Genomic DNA, 23,019 nt, shown 5'->3' on the forward strand with positions numbered 1-23,019 from the left:
TGAAGAGCTGAGTCGAGCGTCTAAACGGCTTGGTACACTCAATGTAAAAAGCCAAGGCCCTGCGGACATCCAGGGAATGTAATCTCCGCTCCTCATTGGAAGAGTGTGGTTTTGGATAAAACACCGGGAGAAAAATATCTTGACCCATGTGGAACTGTGAAACGACCTTGGGTAGGAAAGCCGGGTGAGGTCTAAATTGGACCTTGTCCTTATAGAAGATAGGTGTACGGGTGCTCAGATGTTAATGCCCTGAGCTCCGACACCCTCCTGGCCGAGGTGATTGCCACCAGGAAGACGGTCTTGTACGACAAGTACAACAGGGAGCACGAAGCCAGAGGCTCAAAGGGAGGCCCCGAGAGGGCGGAGAGGACCAGATTCAGGTCCCAAGCAGGGGTCAGCTGATGAACATGCGGAAATAGCCTGTCCATACCTTTGAGAAAATGCCTGACTAGCGGGTTCACAAACACCGAGGTACCCCCCTCTCCTGGATGGAAAGCCGAGATGGCCGCCAAGTGAACATGAATGGAGGAAAGGGAGAGGCCCAGTTGTCTTAGGTGGAGCAAATAGTCTAGGACAATGGGGATTGGGACCTCCAGCGGATTGTGACCTCGCTGACCCGACCATATGGAGAAGCACTTCCATTTGGCCAGGTAGGTGGCCCTAGTTGACAGTTTCCTACTACCAAGCAGCACTTGTCTGACCTGCTGGGAGCACTGCATCTCCACCGGGTTCAGCCATGGAGCATACATGCTGTGAGGTGAAGGGACTCGAGGTTCGGGTGGCGGAGGGAGCCCCAGTCCTGCGTGATCAGGTCTGGGAGCAGGGGCAGCGCCAGTGGCACCTGAACGGACATGTGCAGGAGTGACGTATCAGTGCTGGCGCAGCCACGCTGGAGCTATCAGGATTACCCGCGCGTGATCCCTGCGAATCTTCAAAATCACCTTGTGTATCAGGGGGGTCGGAGGAAAGGCGTAGAGCAGACCAACCCCCCAAGACTGTAGGAAGGCGTCCGACAGAGACCCCTGACTGCAGCCCAGGAGGGAGCAGAACCGTCGGCACTTCCTGTTTTCCCTCAAGGCGAACACGTCTAACCGGGGAAAGCCCCAGAGCTGAAAAATTGAACGCACCACATCCCATCGGAGGGACCACTCGTGACCCCGGAACGAGCGGCTGAGGGTGTCTGCCAAACCGTTCTGCTCCCCCGGAACGTAGAATGTCGTCAGGTGGGTAGCATTGTGGACGCAGAAATCCCACAGCGCGAGGGCTTCCCTGCACAGGGGAGAGGAGCGTGCACCCCCTTGTTTGTTGATATAAAAGACTGCCACCGTGTTGTCCGAGAGGACTGAAACGCATCTGCTGACCAGGTGGGACCGGAAGGTCAAACAAGCCAGGCGAACTGCTCTCAGCTCCCTGACACTGATATGCAACTCGAGGTCCTCCAGCGACCACAAGCCCTGCGTCCTGAGGTGACCCAGGTGCGCTCCCCAACCTCGATCCGAGGCGTCCGTCACCAGGGAGAGGGAGGGTTGCGGGGCAGCGAAGGGGACACCCTTGCACACTTCCCGCGGGTCGAGCCACCACCGCAGCGAGCTGAGCACCAAAATGGGAATGGACACCACCAAGTCCAGAGGGTCCCTGGCCGGGTGGTAAACTGTCGCCAACCAGGACTGTAGCGGGCGAAGCCGGAGTCTGGCATGGTCTACCACATAGGTGCATGCCGCCATGTGACCCAACAGCCGGAGGCAAACTCGCACCGTGGTAAATCGGGGCACAGTGCAGTCAGAGGATGAGCTCGGAAATCGCACGGAACTTGGATTCCGGCAGGTACGCTCTGGCGTGGGTGGAGTCCAGAACTGCTCCTATGAACTCTATTCGTTGCGTCGGAGACAGGGTGGACTTGGCTTCGTTCAAGAGGAGGCCGAGATCAAGAAAGGTCCACCTGATGAACAACACCTGGGTGTCCACCTGCTCCTTGGAGCGGCCCTTTATGAGCCAGTCATCCAGGTAGGGGAATACCTGGATGCCCCACCTGCGCAGGAAGGCCACCATGACTGCCATGCACTTCATGAAGACCCTTGGAGCAGCTGACAGGCCGAACGGGAGCACCGTGAACTGCAGATGGTCGTCGGTCACGACAAACCTGAGGTACCAACGGTGTCGGGGAATTATGGCAATGTGGAAATAAGCGTCCTTTAAGTCGAGGGCGGCATACCAATCTCCTGGATCCAGGGAGGGAATAATCGAGGACAGGGAGACCATGCGGAACTTGAGCTTTCGCACAAACTTGTTCAGCCGCCGCAAGTCTAGGATAGGTCTCAGGCCCCCTTTCGCCTTCGGTATTAGGAAATACCGGGAGTAGAAGCCTTTGCCCCTGAGCTTCCGAAGGACTTCCTCCACCGCCCCTGCCTCCATGAGGGACTTCACTTCTTGAGTTAGAAGTTGCTTGTGAGATGGGTCCCTGAAGAGGGACGGGGAGGGCGGCTGGTGGGGCGGGAGGGAGGAGAACTGGATAGAATATCCCCTCTCTACCATGCAGAGCACCCAGCTGTCCGACGTGATTCGGGACCAGGCACGGTAGAAGGGGGACAGATGTGACCCAAAGGTAGGGGTAGAAGGATCCAGAGTCTCGATAGGTAGGTTGCCCTCAACCGTACCATCAAATAGGGGGTCTAGGCCCCAATGGTGGTCTCGACTGACCGGACACCTGGCCGGAGGGGTGGCGTTGGTGGTGCCTCCTGCCATTTCTGCCCCGCCTGCGCCCCAGCTCCTGGCAAGTCTGTGGCTGGTATGGGCGTGGGGCCGTCTGCGGCCTAAACTGTCTGCGCTGGGTCGCGGGGGTATGCAAGCCCAGCGAGCAAAGCGTGGCCCTCGAGTCCTTTAGGCTATGCGGACGTTTGTCTTTTCTGAAAATAACATCTGCCCCTCAAAGGGGAGGTCTTTGATTGTCTGCTGGACCTCATAGGGCAGGCCCGAGACCTGAAGCCAGGCTCCCCGCCGCATGACCAGGTCCGTGGCCAGGATGCGTGAGGCTGAGTCCGCCGCATCTAAGGCAGCCTGGAGAGAGGCTCGGGAGATCAGCTTTCCCTCCTCCACTAGGGCCGAAAACTCTGACCTCGAGTCCTGGGGAAGGAGCGCCGTAAACTTCGAAATGGCTGAACACGTATTATGACCATATCGGCTTACAATTGCCTGTTGGTTGGTAATGTGGAGTTGTAGGTCCGCCGTGGAGTACACCTTTCTACCAAAGGGCTCGAGTCTTTTAGCGTCCCTGCTCTTTGGTATTGATCCCTGAAACCCCTGATGCTCCCGCTGGTTGGCCGCATCCACTACCAGGGAGTCCGGGGTGGGGGGTGTGTGTACAGGTGTTCGTGCCCTTTAGAGGGGACGAAATAGCACCGCTCTGTTCTTTTGGCAGTAGGGGCAAGTGAAGCTGGCATTTGCCATAAGGTGCAGATTTATCCGCTATGGTCTTTATCAGCGGGAGAGCCACCCTGGATGGCCCTGAGGGAGCCAGGATGTCTACTACAGGCTCCGCGTCCACCTCGATTTCCTCAGCTTGGATTGCGAGGCTCTGAGCTGCTCGCCGCAGCAATTGTTGGAGGATTCAAGTGTCCTCTAGGGCCGGTGCCGCCACCGTGCCCGAGACCGCTTTGTCCGGGAAGGAAGACAAGGAAATTACATTGATCGGCCCTTCCTCGGGTGCATGCAGCCCTTCGGGGTCCTGCGGCACACGGTACTGTGGTTGCGGTGCCGGTTCCGATTCTAAATGCAGAACCGCGACCGGTACCAGGGTCGCCAGTGAGCGGCTTGGCGTATCAGGCGGTGCCTGCAGAGCCCGAACCGAAGCCGCTGCCGGTGCCGCTGCCCGGCTAGGGGGTACTGAACTCGGAAATGGCACACCCCTGCCCGGTGACGGTGCCAGTGGAGGAAGCAGCTGCGCCGGGGCCACCGACGCTGAGGAGACTGAGGACGACCTTGATCAAGGACCAAACGCCTGGCCTACCGACTGGTGGTAGGCCCAGGGAGTCCAAAACGGCCACTGCAAGGGCGGCTGCCATTGTTGCTGCCACTGTGGGTAACGCTGGTGGCTCTCCCCCAAAACCGATCTCCTGCTCCGCGACCGGCTGGAGTGGCAGGAGTCTGCCTCTGAGTCTGAGATCTCTGAGTACGAGGACCTGGGGGGAGCAGCACCCGGTGCCGCTGGACAGCGGTGTGGAGGCGGCGGGGAGCCTCTTATCTGGTCCGGTGTCGTCTTAGCGGCACAGTGCGGGGAGGGAGGCGACAGCATGGCCGGCTTGCCCCTTGATTGTACTGGGGGACGGACCACGGTAGGCAACTACCTACAGTGCGGGGAGGTCGGTGCCGGGAGTCCCATCAAATCTGAGGCCGCCTCGAACGCCTCCGGCGTCGAAGGGAGGCGCAAGTCTCCGCTGAGGTCCGGGGATCTAGGCTGGTCTGGACTCGACTGCCCTCTCTGCGGTGCAGGAGTCGGAGCCGCTGAGGGCTGTAGCCCAGCCTGTCCGCTTGCACCCACGGACGGTGTCTGCCTCGGATCCTGGTGGGGTGACCGTTCCCTCACCAGCTTTCTCTTCTTGGCGGGCACCGGCGACGGTGAGCAGTGCCGCACTGAGGCTGACTTCCTATGACCCGACTCCGTCCGGTGCCGGGTTTTTGATAACTTGTGCTGGGCCCTAAGTCCTGATGCCGGTGCCGGGGCGCTCCGCACCGAGGAAGACGTGCTGGGCACCGCCTCGGCTGGTTCTGGGTCCGAGCGTGGCCACAGGGCAGCCTCCATCAGGAGGACTCTAAGTCTTTGAGCTCTGTCATTGAGAGTTCTCAGGTGGAAGCCTCTACAGATAGAGCACTGGTCCTTTTGGTGGCTCTCTCCGAGGCACCTCAAACAAGCAGAGTGCGGGTCACTCTTGGGCATCAATTTCCCGCAGTCCTTGCATAGTTTAAACCTGAGGGACCCAGGCATGCCCCAGCAGGCGACGAAAACTTGGGGGGGACCCCCAACTACGAAGAACTATATACAATGATCTAAGTAAACTAACTATAATGCAACTGTATACACGGTCTATACATAAGGATAGGACACTGCAAACTTGCTATGCGCAAGAGAAGTTCCAGCTTGCTGTCACTGGTGGTAAGAAGGAACTGAGGGGGTGGAGGGTCGGCAGGCCCCCTTATAGGGCGCCGTAGTGGCGCCACTCCAGGGGGCGCGAGGGCCGACCCTACAGACGCTTCTAGGGGAAAATCTTTCAGCTGGCGTGCACGCGGCGTGCGCACACCTACTTTGAATGGACATGAACAACCACTCGAAGAAGAATTGTTTTACAATGTGTTAGGATTGGTTAGAATTGTTTAGTAATATTTCAGTAAAATGATTGGCTTAGGTACAGCTAAGCAAGACTCAAGTTTCACTATATAAACTGGGTTCCAAAAGGAAGTTATTTGGAACCAACTCCAGGACACAGCCTCAACATCAGAGCTGCATACGTCAACAACTTGCCAATCATAATTGTGCAGAGGGTGGAATCCCCAGATGACCTGATCCTGACTTGCCATTAGGAAAAGTTCATCTGACTGATTGGGAGTGGTGAGCATTGTATGCTTAGTGTGTGCATTCTGTTTTGGTGATTGTTAATAAATAGAGGTTAAATAAGATATTACTGGTCAGGCCCCATAAACCTGCAAAGGATCAAGCCCTGAGTCCACAGGGAATGAGTGTTTGCGCTGAGTCCACAGAGAAGTAGAGCCTGGAGCCTACGGAAGGGTAAAGTTAGGTGCCTTTTGCCTGGAGCCCTAGGAACTGGGAAAGATTGGGGGTGCCTAAATCAACTGGGTTAGGCCTTGAGCCCTAGGAACTAGGTAGAGGTGGAAGCCTGGAACCCTAGGAACTAGGTAGAGGTAAGATGTCCAAGAGTGTACTGGCAACAAATTGAGGGTAAAGTTGGGTGCCTTAGGGTGTGTGTAACAGAGAATTTTGTGTGGGTGACAGAAGTGTCATGGAGATTTGTTGGGACATACACCAAATCCGAAATCTGGACCATGATGTACTTACCTACAAAAATATCGAGAATTTTCTGTTGTGTAATACCGCCTCTTGCATCACCGTTGAATAGGAGCTCTCTAGGGATTGGAACCAAGAAGGAGCCATGCCTTGAGGTGAAGACTTGCCAAGTTGAGATGTAGGCTATGTCCTCTGTTCTGTGAGAGGAGATGTGGAGGAGAGAGATTGGTGGGCACATTGTGAGCTGTGACAGATAGGGATGCTATGTCTGTCTTGGCTACGTTGGGGCAATCAGAAGGACATGTACTCCATCTCTATCTTCGGTAGGACCTTTGATATTAGTGGAAAGGGAGGGAAGGCATAAAGGAAGGCATACCTGTCCCGGGGGGGAGGAGAGCATCACTTAAGGAGTGATGTCATATCCTTGCTCTGGAGCAGTAGCATGGACATTTCTTGTTCAGGTAAGTGACAAATAAGTCTGTGGTCAGTGTCCCCCACCACCTGAACAGATCATGAAGTACTGCTGGGTCTAGCTCTCACTCGTAGTCACGAGGGAATTTGCGACAGACTGTCCTCCATCAAGTTCCGTGTACGTGGGAGGTAGGCCACTGACAACATGGAAGATATGCCAGTTCCATAGTCTCATCACTTTCCCACCAAGGAAAGGAGATCAGGCTCCCCCTTGTCGGTTTATGTAGAACATACAGGCAACGTTGCCTCTTAGAACTTTCATGTATGACCCTTTGGTCAGTGGGAAGAAATGGGTACAGGCATTCCTGACTGCCCTTAGCTTGAGGAGGTTGATGTAGAGGGATCGCTCTGTGGGTGACCATTTCCCATGTATCATAAAGGCCGTTTAGATGTGCATCCCACCCCCTAAGTAATGCAACAGTGGTGAGAAGCAACAATGGAGGATTATGCGCAAAGTGGATCCCTTTGCAAATGCTGGCTGAGTCTTTCTACCAGTCTAGGGAGGTTTCTACCCTGGTGAGCAGTGACAGGGGTTTGTCTAGTCTGTCCCTGTTTGGTCTGTAAATTGAGCTGAATCACATATGAAGGCACCGCATGAGAAATCTGGCGTGTGGTATTACTGTTGTGCCCACTGCCTGATGTCTCAAGAGTTTGTAGGCAATATCTGGCTGATATTTGTGGGCTGTTTTGGATGGTCTCCGTTAGTGAGGCCAGAGAGAGAAATTTGTGCTGAAGTAGGAGGGCCCTGACACAAAGAGTCAAGGTTGGTGCCTATAAACTCCAGGCAAGGTATTGGAGTAAGGGTTGATGTGTAAACAAGCTCTGTAAACAAGTGCAGCACGACTTTGATGACTGGGTGAGCCTCTTGGAGAGATCAGGCTCTGAGGAGGCAATCATCCAGGCAAGGGTAAATCATGATTCCTTGGGAGCATAAGTGGGTGGCCACTACTGAGAGAACCTTGGAAAACACTCTGAAGACGACGTGAAGGGGAGTAACCTGTCCTGGTCATGATCTTGTCCCAGGATGAATCTGAGAAATCTGTGAATTGGTAACATTGAGATGTGAAAATACATGCCCTGGAGGTCAAGGGCTGAAAACCAGTTGCCCTGTTCCAACGCCAGAATGACCATTGCTAAAGTGACCATCTTAAATTTCTGAGCTATGACAAACTTTTTGAGAGCGCTGAGGTCTAATATGGATCTCAGGAAATACCAAGAGTAGAATGCTTTGCCTCATAGGTGCCGAGGTACTGATTCTATGGCTCCTAACTGGAAACTTTCATGAGAAGGATCCCTGAAGAGGGACGTGGAACAGTGTTGTGGAGAGGGCAGGGAGTAAAATGGATAGAGTACCAAGGCGAACAATCTCTAGGACCCATTGGTCCAATGTTATGCACCCCAGGTACTGCACAATGCTGCCAGATGGTGGCAAAATAGGTGGATTAGCAATGGTCGGATGTAGCAGTTGTAGGGTATGGTCTATTGGAACCTCAACCAACGTGACAAAATTGATATTTGGATGTGGAAGACTAGGACAAGAAAGATGGCTGGCCGGATGTTTACATCTGGAGAATTTAGTTTTTTTCCCCTCTGTGGCTCTTAGTATTGTTGAGCTGGGTATTGGGAAGTGCATGGCTTATGCTGGGGCTGTGGACTAAATTTTCTCTTTTGTCCCAGCGTGTAGATGCCCAGCAAATGGAGAGTGCTTGAGAATCCTTCACAGGGTGAAGTGAGGCATCAGTTTTCTCCACGAAGAGCTTAGTGCCCTCAAAGGGAAGATATTTCACGGTTACCTGCACCTCCTTCAGGAAACCCAAGAGGCATATTTCATCACCACCACCACGGAAACGGATCTGGCTGCAGTACTGGCTGCATCAATGGCAGATTGTAGCGATGTCTTTGCTACTAGTTTCCCTTCTTGGATGATGGCCTTAAATTGTTTGTGATGCGACTTGGGCAGCTGCTCAATAAAATTGTTCAGTTTCGAGTAATTCCCATACTCATATTTCACCACAAGCACTTGGTAACTGGCAATTCAAAACTGATCCATGGCAGAGGAGTATGCCTTCCTCCCAAATAGGTCCAGACGCTTCCAGTCCCTATCATAGGGCGTGGATTTCATGTGGTGTTGATGGCCATGAGAACTGACAGCATCCACCACAACAGAGTTAGGTGGAGGGCTGAAGAAGAGAGACTCTGTTTCACTCACCAGGACACAGTACTTTTTGTCTGCTCACTTGCAAGTCAGTGCGACCGATGCTGGGGTCTGCCATATGGTTCTTGCGAGACCAAGAAGGGCTTCATTAATAGGGAGGGCCACTTTAGAGGAAGAAGATGACTGCAGGATGTCCAGGAACTTATGGTGCATGTCCTTGACTTCCTCCAGAGGTATCTGGAGAAAGTCAGCCACTCTCTTTGTGAAGTCCTGGAACAGGGGATGGTAGGGAGGCATGACAGCCTCGTCTGGGGAGGAGGAGGAGATGGTTTTTGGGGTCACCTCCTCCTCGGCATCATCCTCACACTCCAAAGACTTCTTCTGGGAGCTACAAAGCCCTGGATGCCGTGGTCGAGGAAGTGTGTCTTGGGGGCTCATGGGTGGGACTAGAAGTCTGAGAGTCCTGGGGATGGTAGGCAGCCCAGGGGATAGCCATACAAGAATGGCAGTGGTGGGGCCATCTGGGGTTATGTCTGGGGCCCTGCTGGTATCAGACACTGTTGGGGGCTTGGGTGGAATACTGAGATAGTCCCTCCTCCAGTTCACTATCTGAGTCTGCAGTGGAGAGTGCAGGGATGTGGCAAGGCAGAAGGGAAGACTCCTGTGCTGGGCAGGGACTCAATGCAGAGGTCCCAGTGCCCAGGAGAGGAGACTCTTGTCCACACTGGCCGTTCAGGTACTGGATGAGGCATCTGTACTGATACATCACGTATCAGTGTGCAATTGAATGTTTGCTCCTTCTCTTCTTACGTGCCGTTGACTTGGTGTCTGTGCCCAATGGGTCTGCGGGTGCGTCAACAGTACCTGCTGCTGTAGTCTTCCTTGGGCCGTGGGTACCGGGATTGGTCTGTCTCAGTGCCGATGGTATCCAGGATATTAAGCATGCCGGGGATTGTTTGTGGCTAGCTTGCGGCTCTCTGTGGGGACTTCCTGCTCTCTTTTTCAACTTATGAGAGGGGTCAGCGGCTGATTTCTTCACCGTATGGCCCTTGGATGTTGAGGGCTCTGGGGAAGACTTACATCTGCATGGAGAGTCTTGGTGCAGGTCCAGAGATCATCTGACAGCTGCCTCCATAAATATGATTTTCTGCCCTAGCGAGACTGAGGTCTAAGCCACTGACAGAGAGTGCACTTTTGAGGAATGTGTCCTTTCCCGAGGCAACGAATGTACTGTGAGTGCACATCTTCAACAGCGATAGCCTTGTTGCAGGAAAGGCACTTCTTGAATCACAGAGAATCAGGCATACCCTGTTGTAGGGGATGGGCCCCCAATGGAAAGGGCAGGAAGAAGAAACTATTTTGGGGGGGACATAATGTCAAAAATAAAAGACGCTAGACTAACTACTACTAAAAACTAGGCTCTAGACTACAAAGAAAGCACAAGGTAATAGTCGCTAACAGAATGCTAATAGCTCCATCTCTAGCCCGGAGTGGTTGAGAAGGAACTGAGTGGGGTTGGCCCACGAACACTGACTAGCCTTGTAGTAATGCACAAAGAGAGAGAGCACATGTGCAGACATAATGGACACTGCTATTCAAGTTCTCTGATCAGCAGTGCAGGGATGCAAGCATACCTACAGTGGAGAACCCGTAGGGTCACTACACAAAGAAGTAGTTCTGAGTCTTTAAGAGAGATTAGGAGGTGGTCATATTTTTATGCTCAGCAATATCCACTAGCTATAGCCTGATTCAGCAAAAGACATTGTGATAGGGCATCTGCCACACACTGGCGGGACAACTGACCGCCGGGGAACTGGCTGTACTAGGAGCTAAACTCCCCCACAACAGGTGGGGGGGAACATGGATAGTAACACAGCCGGAGAGCCGAGCCATGAAGAGGATGCTGTGGTTCCTGATGCTGTGAGAGAGGTTGCAGACAGATTGCCGAGAAGGAGCGACAGTGTGCAGACCGCGGACGGGGACATCAGCCTCTTCCCAATTCCCAAAACAACAAGGAGGAGATGCCAGTCTGGAGGTGAGTGCGCTCTGACAGCCTCTTAGCACATACTTAATTCTAAACATTGGAACTACTCACACAAAGTCAATGGAACTACTTAAGTGCTTTAAGATAGGTACATGCTTAACAGCTTGTCCACAAGGGGAATTCAAGGCGAAATTAGTGCAAAGTAACTAGGGTATGAATTTAAAGCACAAGAGCCATTCAGCAGTAACTCCTCATGTGGACACTTATTCCAAAATAAGAGTGCCTGTGTGTGCTTTAGCTTAATCTACTTCCTAACTTAAATTGCACAAAGGCCCTCTTACCGCAGAATAAATGTGTCCACATGGGGAGTTAGTGAACAGTAGCTATTCACCATTAGCTATTCCTGGCTTCCCCTTCCCTCCCATGTACACGAACCCTAAATATCTTGCTGAATCAGGACCTAACTGTCTCCTGTTCATAATACAGCCTCTAGCAAGCCATTTGGCTTGTTCCTCGTAAACAAAGTAATCTTAGTAGAGTTGAAGGACCATACGATTTCCGGCAAAATATCAACAATTTGTTAAATGCTTGTAAAATTCACACACAGACAAGTGCTCTTTCAAAGAACAGTACTAATGCATGTTTAAACTGCCATGAGTCCTTCACAAGGTGTGTACTAAAAATCTTATAAATATAACTTATGGTAGGTACAAGTACTGTTGCATTCCTGTGTCCTTGTTGGTTTTACAATGCACTGAACATCAGGATATTTTAAACATAAATCTTGAACTGATCCTCCATCAAAAACTATGAAGATCAGAGTTGACACTCTTGATATTTCTAAGGTAAAAATTAAGCAGAAAAGAAATTTCTTTCACACCTTTATAAACCATAAAGAAGAAAAAGAGGGCACAATCCCCGCTATTTTTAAGAAGTCCTTTCTAGTTCTCCTTTAGTAAAGGACACATGCTATTTACTTGGTTGATAATCCAAAGGATATAATTTTATAGGTATTTCCTCATAAATGCTTACTCTAGTTTAAAAAAAAAACCTAGTCACTTACATTAAAATATGAGAGGAGATTATCTGATGGTTTATCACTTGCTGAATTTAAAATCATCATTAACTGCTGGATAGTATTCATTGCAGCCCTGAAAAAAATGCAAGAAGATATATGTTAAACACTTATTTTGTATACCTTCAATATCAGGCAAGAATTTTCTAATTGTTCCCCGACTCAGTTTCCGGAGGGGCACACAGCAAATCTATAAACAGATTAACAAATCAATACATAACTAACTCAGTAATAAAACAAACTGGTGGAGAAATTAACTATACTTCTTTGACTTAAGTTATGAATATTCATCATCATTGCCTCAACCCCATCACATCAACATTAACAAAGCGAAGTAACAACAGAACAGTAACAAGCTAAACATTAGTATCTGGCAAACAAGATGTGCAAATAGCACCATATTATAATTAAAACTGGGGGTTCTGTATTTAAAACATTTTTCTCTTTACTCTTATCTACAAAAGATAGCTGTAGCATCGTCTATAGATCCAAGAACTAAAATTAATTCTGCACTGTACTGTCAGGCTTGCAGTGTCATAAGAAATTACAATTTTGATGCAGATATTCTGAAGGAGAACATTTGTTTCTATATCATGACCACCATCATCACTCCCCTAGGTCTGCCAATAGCCAGTAAAGTGCATTAAATGCATGTCTTTTCATTCTACAGACTCAAAATCAGAAAGTGGCCACATTAAACCTGAAACCACTCCCCCTTCCTGTTTTATTGAGAAGGCTGTATGTGTCTGGAAGTCCCACTCCCACCTTCCATCACTCTAGCTAGACCAGATGCATTTTAAGATAATTCACAAGTTAGAATTTGTAGTATTACATAAGATGGGTCATGAAGAAGAGCTGATTAAATTAAATGAAGATATTAAATATTGGGATGCACAGCTCTACTGATATTTAAGTTTGTTTTCTTATTAGGCAAAGTGAGCAGAATCCCTTGTCACTATTTTGATTTAGAAGTTTAAAATACTATCCGAGTTATTTACAAGTTCACACATTTTCCTCCTTCCTTTTCAAACACTTTACGTAATAAAAAATTCTCCAGAAACTGTCTTGTTAGAACTGTTTTTACAGACACACAAAAGGTGAAAGCAAAAACCCCACCATCTATTTAGGTTCTTACACTCAAGCCTACCAGTTTCTTGCCAAAAATGGATTTTGAACCAATGGACAGCATCTATGTGGGTTTAAGTCCAATGTCTTAACTTAGAAAGCTGTAAAAAAAGCTATCCCATGTAACTATGAGGCCTTTTTTCTTTAAAGACTGATAATATTTAAAAGGCAGTGAAAATACATAGGGTCCTGCTCCTCCCAGAAAAATGATGAAATTAAAAGCAGCCCAAGAGGCTAGTTCTTGTTACACTAAATTAAAAAAAATTTCCTTTCAGGAAGCCCAGCCCTAATGCGGGAAGAAGGACTCCTCTCAGATAACATGTAGTTGCAGGGATGGTGATGGAACTGCTTTTTTTTTTTTTTTAATTGTTAAAAATGATCCCGTAAGACCAAGGCAGGTGCTTGTTTCTGTGCATTAATGCCTGACCATTTCACATTTCCAGATTATTGAGCTATTACATACATCCTCCTGCCTGATAACATATGAACATACATATAGATCTGGGGCACATAGAAAAGACAAACTACATGTTGGCTATTTATGGTTTTACTGGTGATGTATTAAAAAAAAACTTTTAAAGAGAACAAACGTATGATTGATTTAGCAATTTATCCTCAAGCTCTATTGAGCAGCTTGACAAGTGTCAGTAGTTTATATTTCCACATCACTATGTTCCTGAGAAATGATTAGGTTCTGAAGTGAATGAATTGTAAAGTTTGTTTTCTCCCCAGTGTTTAAATGTAAATATATTAAACATACAACATCATCAAATTGTTGCCAGTACTAACAATCACTGTGGTAGATGTTATGGCACTGGGTAAAAACGATTATGCTGTAAAAAGCACGTTAGAGATCTAAGATAAGCATGCTCGCTTAGAATGGTATAAATAGGCATCTGGGTATGTGCAACCTTCTGATGAATGACAGACTAGTGTAGTCAAATTATAATCCAATAATGTATTGATAATTTGTACAGCTGTTATGCCATATATGTGCTCAAGTAAGGTTAGTAACCAGAACTGAAGTTTGTTCATGACTTAAAATATGCTAAATAAAACTAGCAGTATAAAGTATCTATTAATAAAGTGGAATATTTGGTGAATAATTTACCCTTATTTATCAAACCCTTTTTAAACCTGCCAGACAGTCTACGGTTCTTTAATTGAAAGTTTGTAGTCTCTGTTTATAAAACAGGGACAGAAAGAGGATTGGGTATGCCCAGCTATTACGTTTATATAGGTACCAGAGTGGCTAAGAAGTTAGAGCACTGGCCCTAGGCTATAGTTCCCATCTCTGGTATTTTTTTTTCCATTATTGTTTGTTGAGTGACATAAGTAAATTTGATCAAGAATAGCTTTGTTTGTATATTTGTTTTAACCAACTAAAAATTACATGAAGAAGCAGCAAATGTAACAACTCCACAAATTTCAGTCTACAGCAATGAAATTTATTATCTTACTTCTCCACTCTTGATCAGCCCCTTCATGTCTATTCGGGACATAAGAGATATTGGATAAAACACTGAGGGTTTACAACTTATCACAGTGAATTTAGCTAGCTTGCTTAAAGTGAAGTTCTTCTTATCCCTTCTCCCTAGTCACAAACTGTGTCTCATATCTCATGCTTAAGTTCTTCTGGCTCTTACACAGGCTGAGGCCTCAACTGCTTTTGTTAAGACAGATCTGGTAAATGGCCACATCTGGACAGCTTTCAACACTTGCTGAGAAAGCGAGCTTTGGGGGTCCTGGCATGCTGTAAGACTTTATGGCATTGTTCCCTTATGTTTCCCACTTTCAGTCAGAGATCTCTTTTTATGCACCCTATTTAAAACCCTTTTCAGTTCCCACTGGTTAGAGTTGTCCCAAATGGATCTCTGATTAGTATATCTCTGGGGTTAAAGATCATTTTCTGATTAGCTGAAAAAATAGGGATGGGGGCTTTTATTCACAGACAGGGTGGACTTATATGAGTGCCTGGTTACTTGGGTAATGGCACTCCAGGGATGAACTGCTTTTTCTTCTGCCACTTTAAAAATTTTGATATGAGTTTCTCTAACAGACTTTTGTTTTTAAAGCAGGGATGGGAAGAAACAGCACAGGAGCTGTTATATGAAAGCACTAGAATGAGACCAGACAACTCAGTGTTATCGTGCCCTTAACTAGTATTTAAACCCAGATATCCCCTAGGTAAAGCTATTTTTCAACACACTACCCAAAGGGCCTGATCCAAAAGCCATTAAAGTTAATGGAAAGACTCCCCCTGACCTTAATGGGCTTTGGCTCAGACACAACTGTCAAATAGGGAGAATCTACGGTAAGCTTACAAGTAAACACCAAGTTTTCATAATAAACCTTATGAGCCATCAGCTAGTTGCATACAATCACCTCTGGGTCATAAGTGACCAAAAGTTTACTGCCATCTGCTGGCAGTTTGGTAGTCTATGCAAAATGAGTTGCTGGTCCCAGTCCAGTTCCTAGTGGACAGGTGCCCAGGTCTGTATAACGGTCAGCTGGCACCTGTCTGGTAGTTGGAGAAGAGAGGCAAAGGACAGAACAGGCATAAAGTCTCAACTTCCCCCTTTTCTCCTAGAATGGCTCTTAGCAGGTCAGAGTAAAGGCACACCAGCAAAGCTTTGTGCAAGCTTGGACTGCTACCGCTGCCTATCTTCTATCTGTTTCTGGGGATAAAAAGGTTCCAGGCTTCATGGATGTGAATCTTAACCTTTCACGAGCCCTGTACTTTGTTTTAAAATGCTGTTGTAATTTGAAAAGTGATGACACAAATGGCATCATGAAGAGTGTCTGTCAACAGCTTCTTTACAAAATATGCTGAGTTTATAAATTAAGAGACAGTCTAACTCACACAACTGCAAACTAGACCTGGGAACTGAAAGTCAAGCTGAGTTCTTTCTGGTTAGAAAATCGTAAAAAGTAATAAAGATTCTTCAATTCACTTTTAGTTGCATTTTATTCCAGATGTGCAAATCTAGAGCCTCCAGTTTCTCTCTCACAACTATATAGGTTCTGCAACAGTAAAGAGTAGCAAGAATTTATTTCTTGTCAGTGCCGTATCTTTACTAGCATGTGAAAATGAAACTAGTAAGTATGAAGTAGTATATGATACTTTAAATTCTCTCCCCACAGAATACTAAAGAATCATAAATCTTTACACAGCAAGCATGGAAGAAAATGTTTTATTAAAATGCACTTCAGTGATGCAGAGAATGAGATAATGAGCAGCACATTTAAGGAAGTTCATTTTCATACTTTCAGGCACACTGATCTGTTTTACACATATAATTCATGTTCCCTTTATTTTTAGGTATCAAACCTGCAATCAGAGCTGCCCAAGTGCTCTCTACTCCCATGGATTTCCAGGGAAATGGAAGTTGAAGGCACTCAGCATTTCTCAGGAGGCTGTCAGCACCTTACAGGAATGGGGCCTTTGTTTTAAAGCAGGGATCGGCAACCTTTGGCACACGGCTTGCCAGCGTAAGCCCCCTGGTGGGCCGGGCCAGTTTGTTTACCTGCCGCGGGAAGTGGCCCAGGCCGAGGGATATGCTGGCTGCCACTTCCCGCCGCCCCCATTGGCCTGGAGCAGTGAACTGCAGTCAGTGGGAGCCACGATCGGCTGAACCTGCGGACACGGCAGGTAAACAAACCGGCCTGGCCCGCCAGGGGATTTACCCTGGCAAGCCAAAGGTTGCCGATCCTTGTTTTAAAGTGAGCTTAAAATCAGAATTGCTAAATTCTTCAGTTCAACAATTTTTAGAAACTTCCAAATTCAAGTAAAAACAAATGGATGCAACTTTTTTTAAATGCTTCATACCTAACTGGAGTCTGTGGAAGTATAAGATTAAGCTCTTCATCTGGGTTGTTTTTCCTTGGTGTTCGTTCCAGCTGCAAGCTGTAGAAGAGGAAAAAGCAAAACCTTATGCAGTACTGATCTTTGAATATAGCAAGTCTCAATTAAAAAGAGGTTTTCTAAAATAACTAAGCTGCTGAAAAAAAAAAGTATGTCAGATTTTCAGGAGAGCTCAGTATTGAGCAGCTCCCATTTTTCATTGTCTGTAAATTACTGATTTAAGCTAAATAGATAAAAAACAGGTTTAAACTATTTATGTGCAGCTGTATTAAGGGTTTTCCCTGGTTTAACTATGTCAATTTAGTCCATTTAGTTAAACCAGGGCATTCTTCAGGCACACCCACTGCTTTAGAGGATGCATATTGCAAGCTCTCACACCTTCATTGAAGGAACAGTGCTGAACTTGTAAAGACGTCCTTTCTCCAAAACATTAACCACTGGACATTAACCACTGAAGTTCGACAGGAGTTAACTAACAAAGTCTGAGACAGTGTAACTAAAGGTTTTGTATACACGGTCATGCAGTTCAACTTGGGGGAGTGTAAATAACAGGGCACACCGAAGTGCTGCACTATAACTCCCGGTTGTGGCCACTGTGAGCATGAACTAAAACTCATGCCTTCAGAGTCCACATGGAGGAGATACAGTGCAGCACTTTGGTGTTCACTCAGTCCTGCAGGCCAAACTGTGGGGCAATGTAGACAAGCCCTGAGAACCCATTCCTCTCTCAATTGCTCAACTTGCACTCATGACTCCAGGGACTTGTGTAGAATGGGAAAATGTTGAAATATGTTAGTGAATAGGTTAACATGTTTTTAAATATCAGTTAGCACCTAGTTTAGACCGGCCAGGTCAGTGATTAAAAATGTGTTACCAGACTAACATACCTTAAAAAAGGCTTTCAGATTAGACAGGACCTGAATTTCCAGTGTAAAAAGTGACCAGACAACAGTAAAACCTTTTAGGCTATCTTTATATATCATATAGAAGTAAAAATAATTAAGAGAGTGTTACCATTCTATGTGATTACGCTGTAAAGTTTCATCATTATCCAGAAATAATCGTGCATCTATATCTTTATTTTTCAGGTAAAGCTCTTCATATTGTTTCGAGAGATCCTCAACCTAAAAAATGTGAAAGTTGTATTCTTATAGGACCAATTCTGACAATGTATTGAATATTGTATTCATGAACTAGGGAGAGGAAGGTTTCATTCTGTATTTTAATATAGATATTTAATTTATTTTGACACAAATCTCTCAATTCCCAAAGTCATTTCACCATACATATAATTAGGGCTCCATGTCTATCACGGAAGTCACAGATTCTGTGACTTGTGCAGCGGCCAGTGTGGCTAACCGGGGTCAGCTGTTCAGGTGGACCCAGGAACCGCAACACCAGCCACTGCTCAGGCAGCCCTGGGCAGCTGGCCCCAGGGACTGCCAGAGCAGCGGCTGGTGCAGCTGATCCCCAGGGCAGCTAGAGCAGCCGCTGCTCCGGCGGCTCCCAGCAGCGGCCCCCGGGGCAGCTGGGCTTTGGCGGCTGATGTCATTGGCCCTGGCCCCCACAGCAGCCTATAACGAGATGGAAAAATTCAAGTTTGGTGCTCACATTTCATCAGAAATTTCTCCTGGAGCCCTGAAAATAGCTCCACTCTCAGCTGCTCCACGCAAATCTCAGCTGTAACACATTTATCCCCATGATTATATAATTATACGTTTTACTCTAGTCAGATTATCTTCAGAGTCCCATTATAACCCCCTCTTTTCATACAGTATGTTCATAACTTGTTCAACATGTGTCTTGGCAGGAAAGCGTTTTCTACCCAACAATTTTCTGAAAATTAAGGTTTTTTAAAATAGATTTCTTTTCCATTTCAGAAATCAGCCTAGCAACATAAACCAGTCAGCTGCTGCTACTGCTGTCACCTTGTTCACTTAGCACAAATCTTTACCAAAAACAGCAGCTGTAAGTGTGAATTCGCCTCCAACGCCTATATTTACCACAAGTATGAATGTCACATGCACACCTATAGGGAGATTTAAACATTAACGTTAAGCAGCTCAGGCAGTTTTGCTTTCTTCTGAAACAGGAATTTTAGTCTAAATATATTTATATCCAATGTTAATGGCTATTTGTGGAAATGACACACGCTACTAGGTCCTAGAGCACTGATCACAACTAAGGCTGAAAATTCTGAGAGAAATCTTTGTTGCTAGTTTTGTACAGGCCTTCATTTGACCACTGCCTATTGCATTGTGTATAGTCCTTTATTTTGGGGTATCTCTGAAATTCCTCACTCTGGAAGAGTGAGAATCCAGTGATGATGGTATTTTTAAAGAAGGTAGAATTTATAATCTTGCAGTAATTTGAAGGTACCATCTCTTGATTCTCATCCACATAGTTTGGGAGATAATGTTTTTCAGGTGGTTTTGATGTTAAAATTCTGTGTGAGAGGTTTATGTAGAACTAGCAATAGTTAACAACTAGATTTGTTTTGTAGGTAGGTTGCATTAATCTGTCAGTTAGGAACTATGTAGTGTGCTAACTTTGCCTGAGTGTGACTGGAAGTTCAGCCAGAGCTGGAAGGCGTGAGTCTCCTATGCTTAGGGACTGCTTTTCTTGTAAGTTTACTGTTTGTAAAGATTATCAAAGTAATAGTGGGCTTGGAACTCAAAACAGAAAAGGTCTGTAGTGGGTCTTATGTTTTTGCTTTGTTTATTCCTGTTAAGAACCTGAATAAAATATAGCTCTCCAGGAAGTGTGGAGATTCTGGTTTACACAACAGCTTCAATAAAATGTTTTCCAGTTACCAGCTTTTCCATGAATACAGACTGATTCACGGTAGGTTTAATTGCATAAAGACCATTTTTAATCCAATTTAAAAAAAAAAGTGAATACATCTTATGCTTCATAAATGCTTACTGCTTAAGGCCTCAGTCCAGCAACTGTAATTCATGTAGATAGACTGCTACACCCACACTGAGCTCCAGTGAAGTGAAGAGGGCTCTCTGAGAGGTACAACAGTCCACTATTTAGTCAATTGCAAGAGTACAGCCTAAATCTTGAGGATATTTATATATCCAAGAGCAGATTAACGAGGCTGAATTAAATTTAAAATTGAGAAGGTGTAGTATTAATTTTAAGAGAGATTTGCTTGATTTTGCAGCAGCATTAATACAAGTAAATAACCTATTGAAATCAGAGGAATGAAGCACGGTTTAAAATTCTACTTCATTCTGAGAACAACAAGTTCATCCCCAGGAAGTTCATTCTTAAAGTTTAAACAACATTTTAAAAAACAACTGTATATCCTATATTAAGAAGACACTTTTAAACAAAAGGCCTGTTGTGAATCTTGGAAATCCTATTGTCACTCTTTCTTGTGAAACACACCTTAATCCATTATAGGCTTTTTCTAAAGTTGTCATTGGAACTGCAGTACAGTGAAAGGACACTTATGTGATCTTAAATGAACCACAGTATATTTAACAAATATTTTTAATTACTCTAATTACCTCCGGAAGTCCATTTGAAGTTACAATACCAACAGAATTCAAGAATGGAATAAAGCTTGTGAAATATACATTTTTGACCTGGAAAAAGTAAAATGGCATAACATTACCAAAGTTCTAAACACACATTATTTTTACAAACAAGACAGCAAAACAAATTGATTGTGTTAAGCTTATTATAAGCTATTCTTAAATTACCTCAGATAGTACTTACTTTCAAACATTCAGTCAGAAATAAAGAACTATCCACACAGCTGAAGGTTTAAGTTAAATTACTAAACTGTGTGAATATCTACATCCACTGCTAAAAACATTGAAGGGTCAAACTGGGAAAAAAAATAAAATAAAAGGTACTCTTTCAAGCTCCAGTCTCTTCAGTTTCTGCTCACACTAGACTGCAGATATTCATCATATCCCTCTCTTACATGCTTATGTGCTGATTAAGAGAGCAGTTACCTTATAGTGTCTGTGGTTCTTTAAGATGTCTTCACATATACATCCTATTCATAGTGTGTGAGTGCCCCAGCAGAGTAGCTTGGTGTTTCCACTATCAGCATCCTGTAAGAGTCATGTTCACTCTTCAAGTCCTTGCACTCCCTCTCCCAAGGGCATAAAATGAACAATTGCCACCCAGTTTCTTCACCGCTCAGAATCCAAGACTCCAAGCTCCAGGAAAGGGATGGGGATGATTTGGGATCCACACATGCAGCCATCTTGAAGAATCAGTTACTATTAGATAAAAGTGATGTTCCTCCTTTGTACTTCACATGTGGATCCCAATGTTGGTGACCAGCTAGAAGTAACCTCAAATGGAGGTGGGAGCTAAGAGTTATTTGGGGAGGAGGGGAGAAAAGATTACAAAACCACCTTTCCAAAATGGGCACCTGTACTAGAAGCATTCACTAATAAATAATGTTTTGTAAACATCTGAGCTAAAGTTCAGGTAACTGCTCTGCAAGTCTCCAGTATTGGTACCGGACTTAGACATGCTATTGAGGTCTCTTCTGCTCGGTAGAATGAGTTCAAATGTTTGAAAGGGGACTTAATATATGCACTTCAAATACAATCAGATACCCATTTTGAGATGAAGTCTTTGAGATGAAGCAGCCATTCCCTGGGATTTATTACCATACGCAATAAAAAAATCTTGAAGTTTTACAGGAAGATTTAGTTCTATCCAGAGAGTAGACCAATGAATCTTTTCACAGCCAAGGTATGTAATTTAGCTTCAGCCGGAGACTAACGAAGTCTTGGAAAGAAAATTGATAAAAGAAGAAATTGATATGACAGTCCAACAATATTTTTTGAATAAAAGATGGATGACATCTCATAGTTATCCTGTCCATATGAAAAACTGTGTAAGGAAGGTTAATCATTAAATGAATTACAAGCATTATCCCATGTGCTATGGTAATTGCTGCTAATAATGCCACCTTCATTGATTAAAAGTGAATTGGACAGATTGATAAGTATTCAAAAGGGGGTTCCATTAGAGGGGGGGAAACAGTAGATTTAAATCCCATGTTGGAGCAATCTTTTTTTTTTTTTTTTACAGAAGGTCAAAAACAGGCCTCTCAGAAATCTTCTCATTGATGAGAGAAAACCAAAATCTTCTCTAAGCAGATGAAAAGTTGATAGCACCACCAAATCTACCTTAATTGAAGAACCAAACTGGAATGTTTTAAATATAATATATAACCTAAGATTTTTGGACTAGAACACTGAGAAGTAATGTGACCCTTCAATAATACCCATAAGGAGATATGCTTCCATTTTGAAGTATATGCAATTCTTGCAGACTATTTCCTGCTCTGAAGCAAGCTATTCTGTACTTCTGAAGAATATTCTCTACCTAATGAAGACATCCAGAAACCACCCAAGCCATGAGATGTAGGAATGCTGGATTTGGGTGAAAAACTAAGCCATGGTTCTGCAATATCATGTTGTACTGAAACAGAAGCATGATAAACTGACCATCGGTCAAAATCAGGAGTTACAAAAAAACAGAACTGGCTAGAACAAGTGGGAGCTATCAGTATAAGCTCAAGTTTCCTTGCCTTATCTTCCTTAACACCCCTGCAGTTAGAGAAAACGGAGGAAAGGCATACATCAAATGAAATGACTGGCAAATCATGAAAGCTTCCACTACAGCTCCCGGACTCTCTCCTGCTTGAGAACAAAACAGATGCTTTGAAGCAACAGGTCTATCTGGAGAAACCCTCTCCAGAAGATTTGGCAAATAATGAATAATTTAACTCCACTCATGAGACAGTCACTTTTCTGCTTAGTGAGTCTAAGCCAAGTCACTGTTCTCCCCTCCAAGGAGGAGAGTTATCAAATTGATACAATTCTGGATACACCATTCTTGCAGATCTGTGACTTCTTAACATAGATCTGATCTGGCACCTTTCTGTTTATGTAGTGGCTGTTGTGCAGTTGTTAATGAGAATTTGGATGAAAGAATTTTTGATCACTGGTAGAAATGCCTTGCTAGCTAGACAAACATTTATGTGTATGTACTACTCCCCATGAGGCCAGATATTGAGTTAGCACCAGACCTACATGTGCTCCCCAGTGCTTCTCGGATACACCAGAATTGTGGATGGTATTGGAACAGCACATGGTATTCCCACATGTACATTTTCTTTTGTTGTCCCATCACTTCAAAGAGTTTAAAACTGGTCACTGAAAGTGAGGAGTCCAAATGATGTTGTGCATTTTTGGTTTGTATATTGACTTGATCCAAGCTTGAAAAGGTCAATCACAGATGGGCAAAGTAGTCAAAGCTACATGACACCATACGGTCTAGAAGTTTG

At 45.4% G+C, this 23,019-nt stretch overlaps 1 protein-coding gene across 6 annotated transcripts in view; it reads right to left on the reverse strand.

The window, feature by feature from the left end:
- The window catches only part of RB1 (RB transcriptional corepressor 1), a 176,360-nt gene that overhangs the window by 105,502 nt on the left and 47,839 nt on the right, over nt 1-23,019 (reverse strand). For all 6 annotated transcript variants that reach the window (XM_039519842.1, XM_039519843.1, XM_039519844.1 and 3 more), the window contains 4 exons: nt 20,207-20,284; nt 17,703-17,812; nt 16,653-16,730; nt 11,687-11,774 (listed from right to left, as the gene is read on the reverse strand). In XM_039519842.1, the coding sequence (XP_039375776.1) occupies nt 11,687-11,774; nt 16,653-16,730; nt 17,703-17,812; nt 20,207-20,284 (354 nt within the window). The remainder of the gene's footprint in view (nt 1-11,686; nt 11,775-16,652; nt 16,731-17,702; nt 17,813-20,206; nt 20,285-23,019) is intronic.

Source organism: Mauremys reevesii, linkage group 1 (genome assembly GCF_016161935.1).
Source record: "Mauremys reevesii isolate NIE-2019 linkage group 1, ASM1616193v1, whole genome shotgun sequence".
Taxonomy (NCBI): Eukaryota; Metazoa; Chordata; order Testudines; family Geoemydidae; genus Mauremys; species Mauremys reevesii.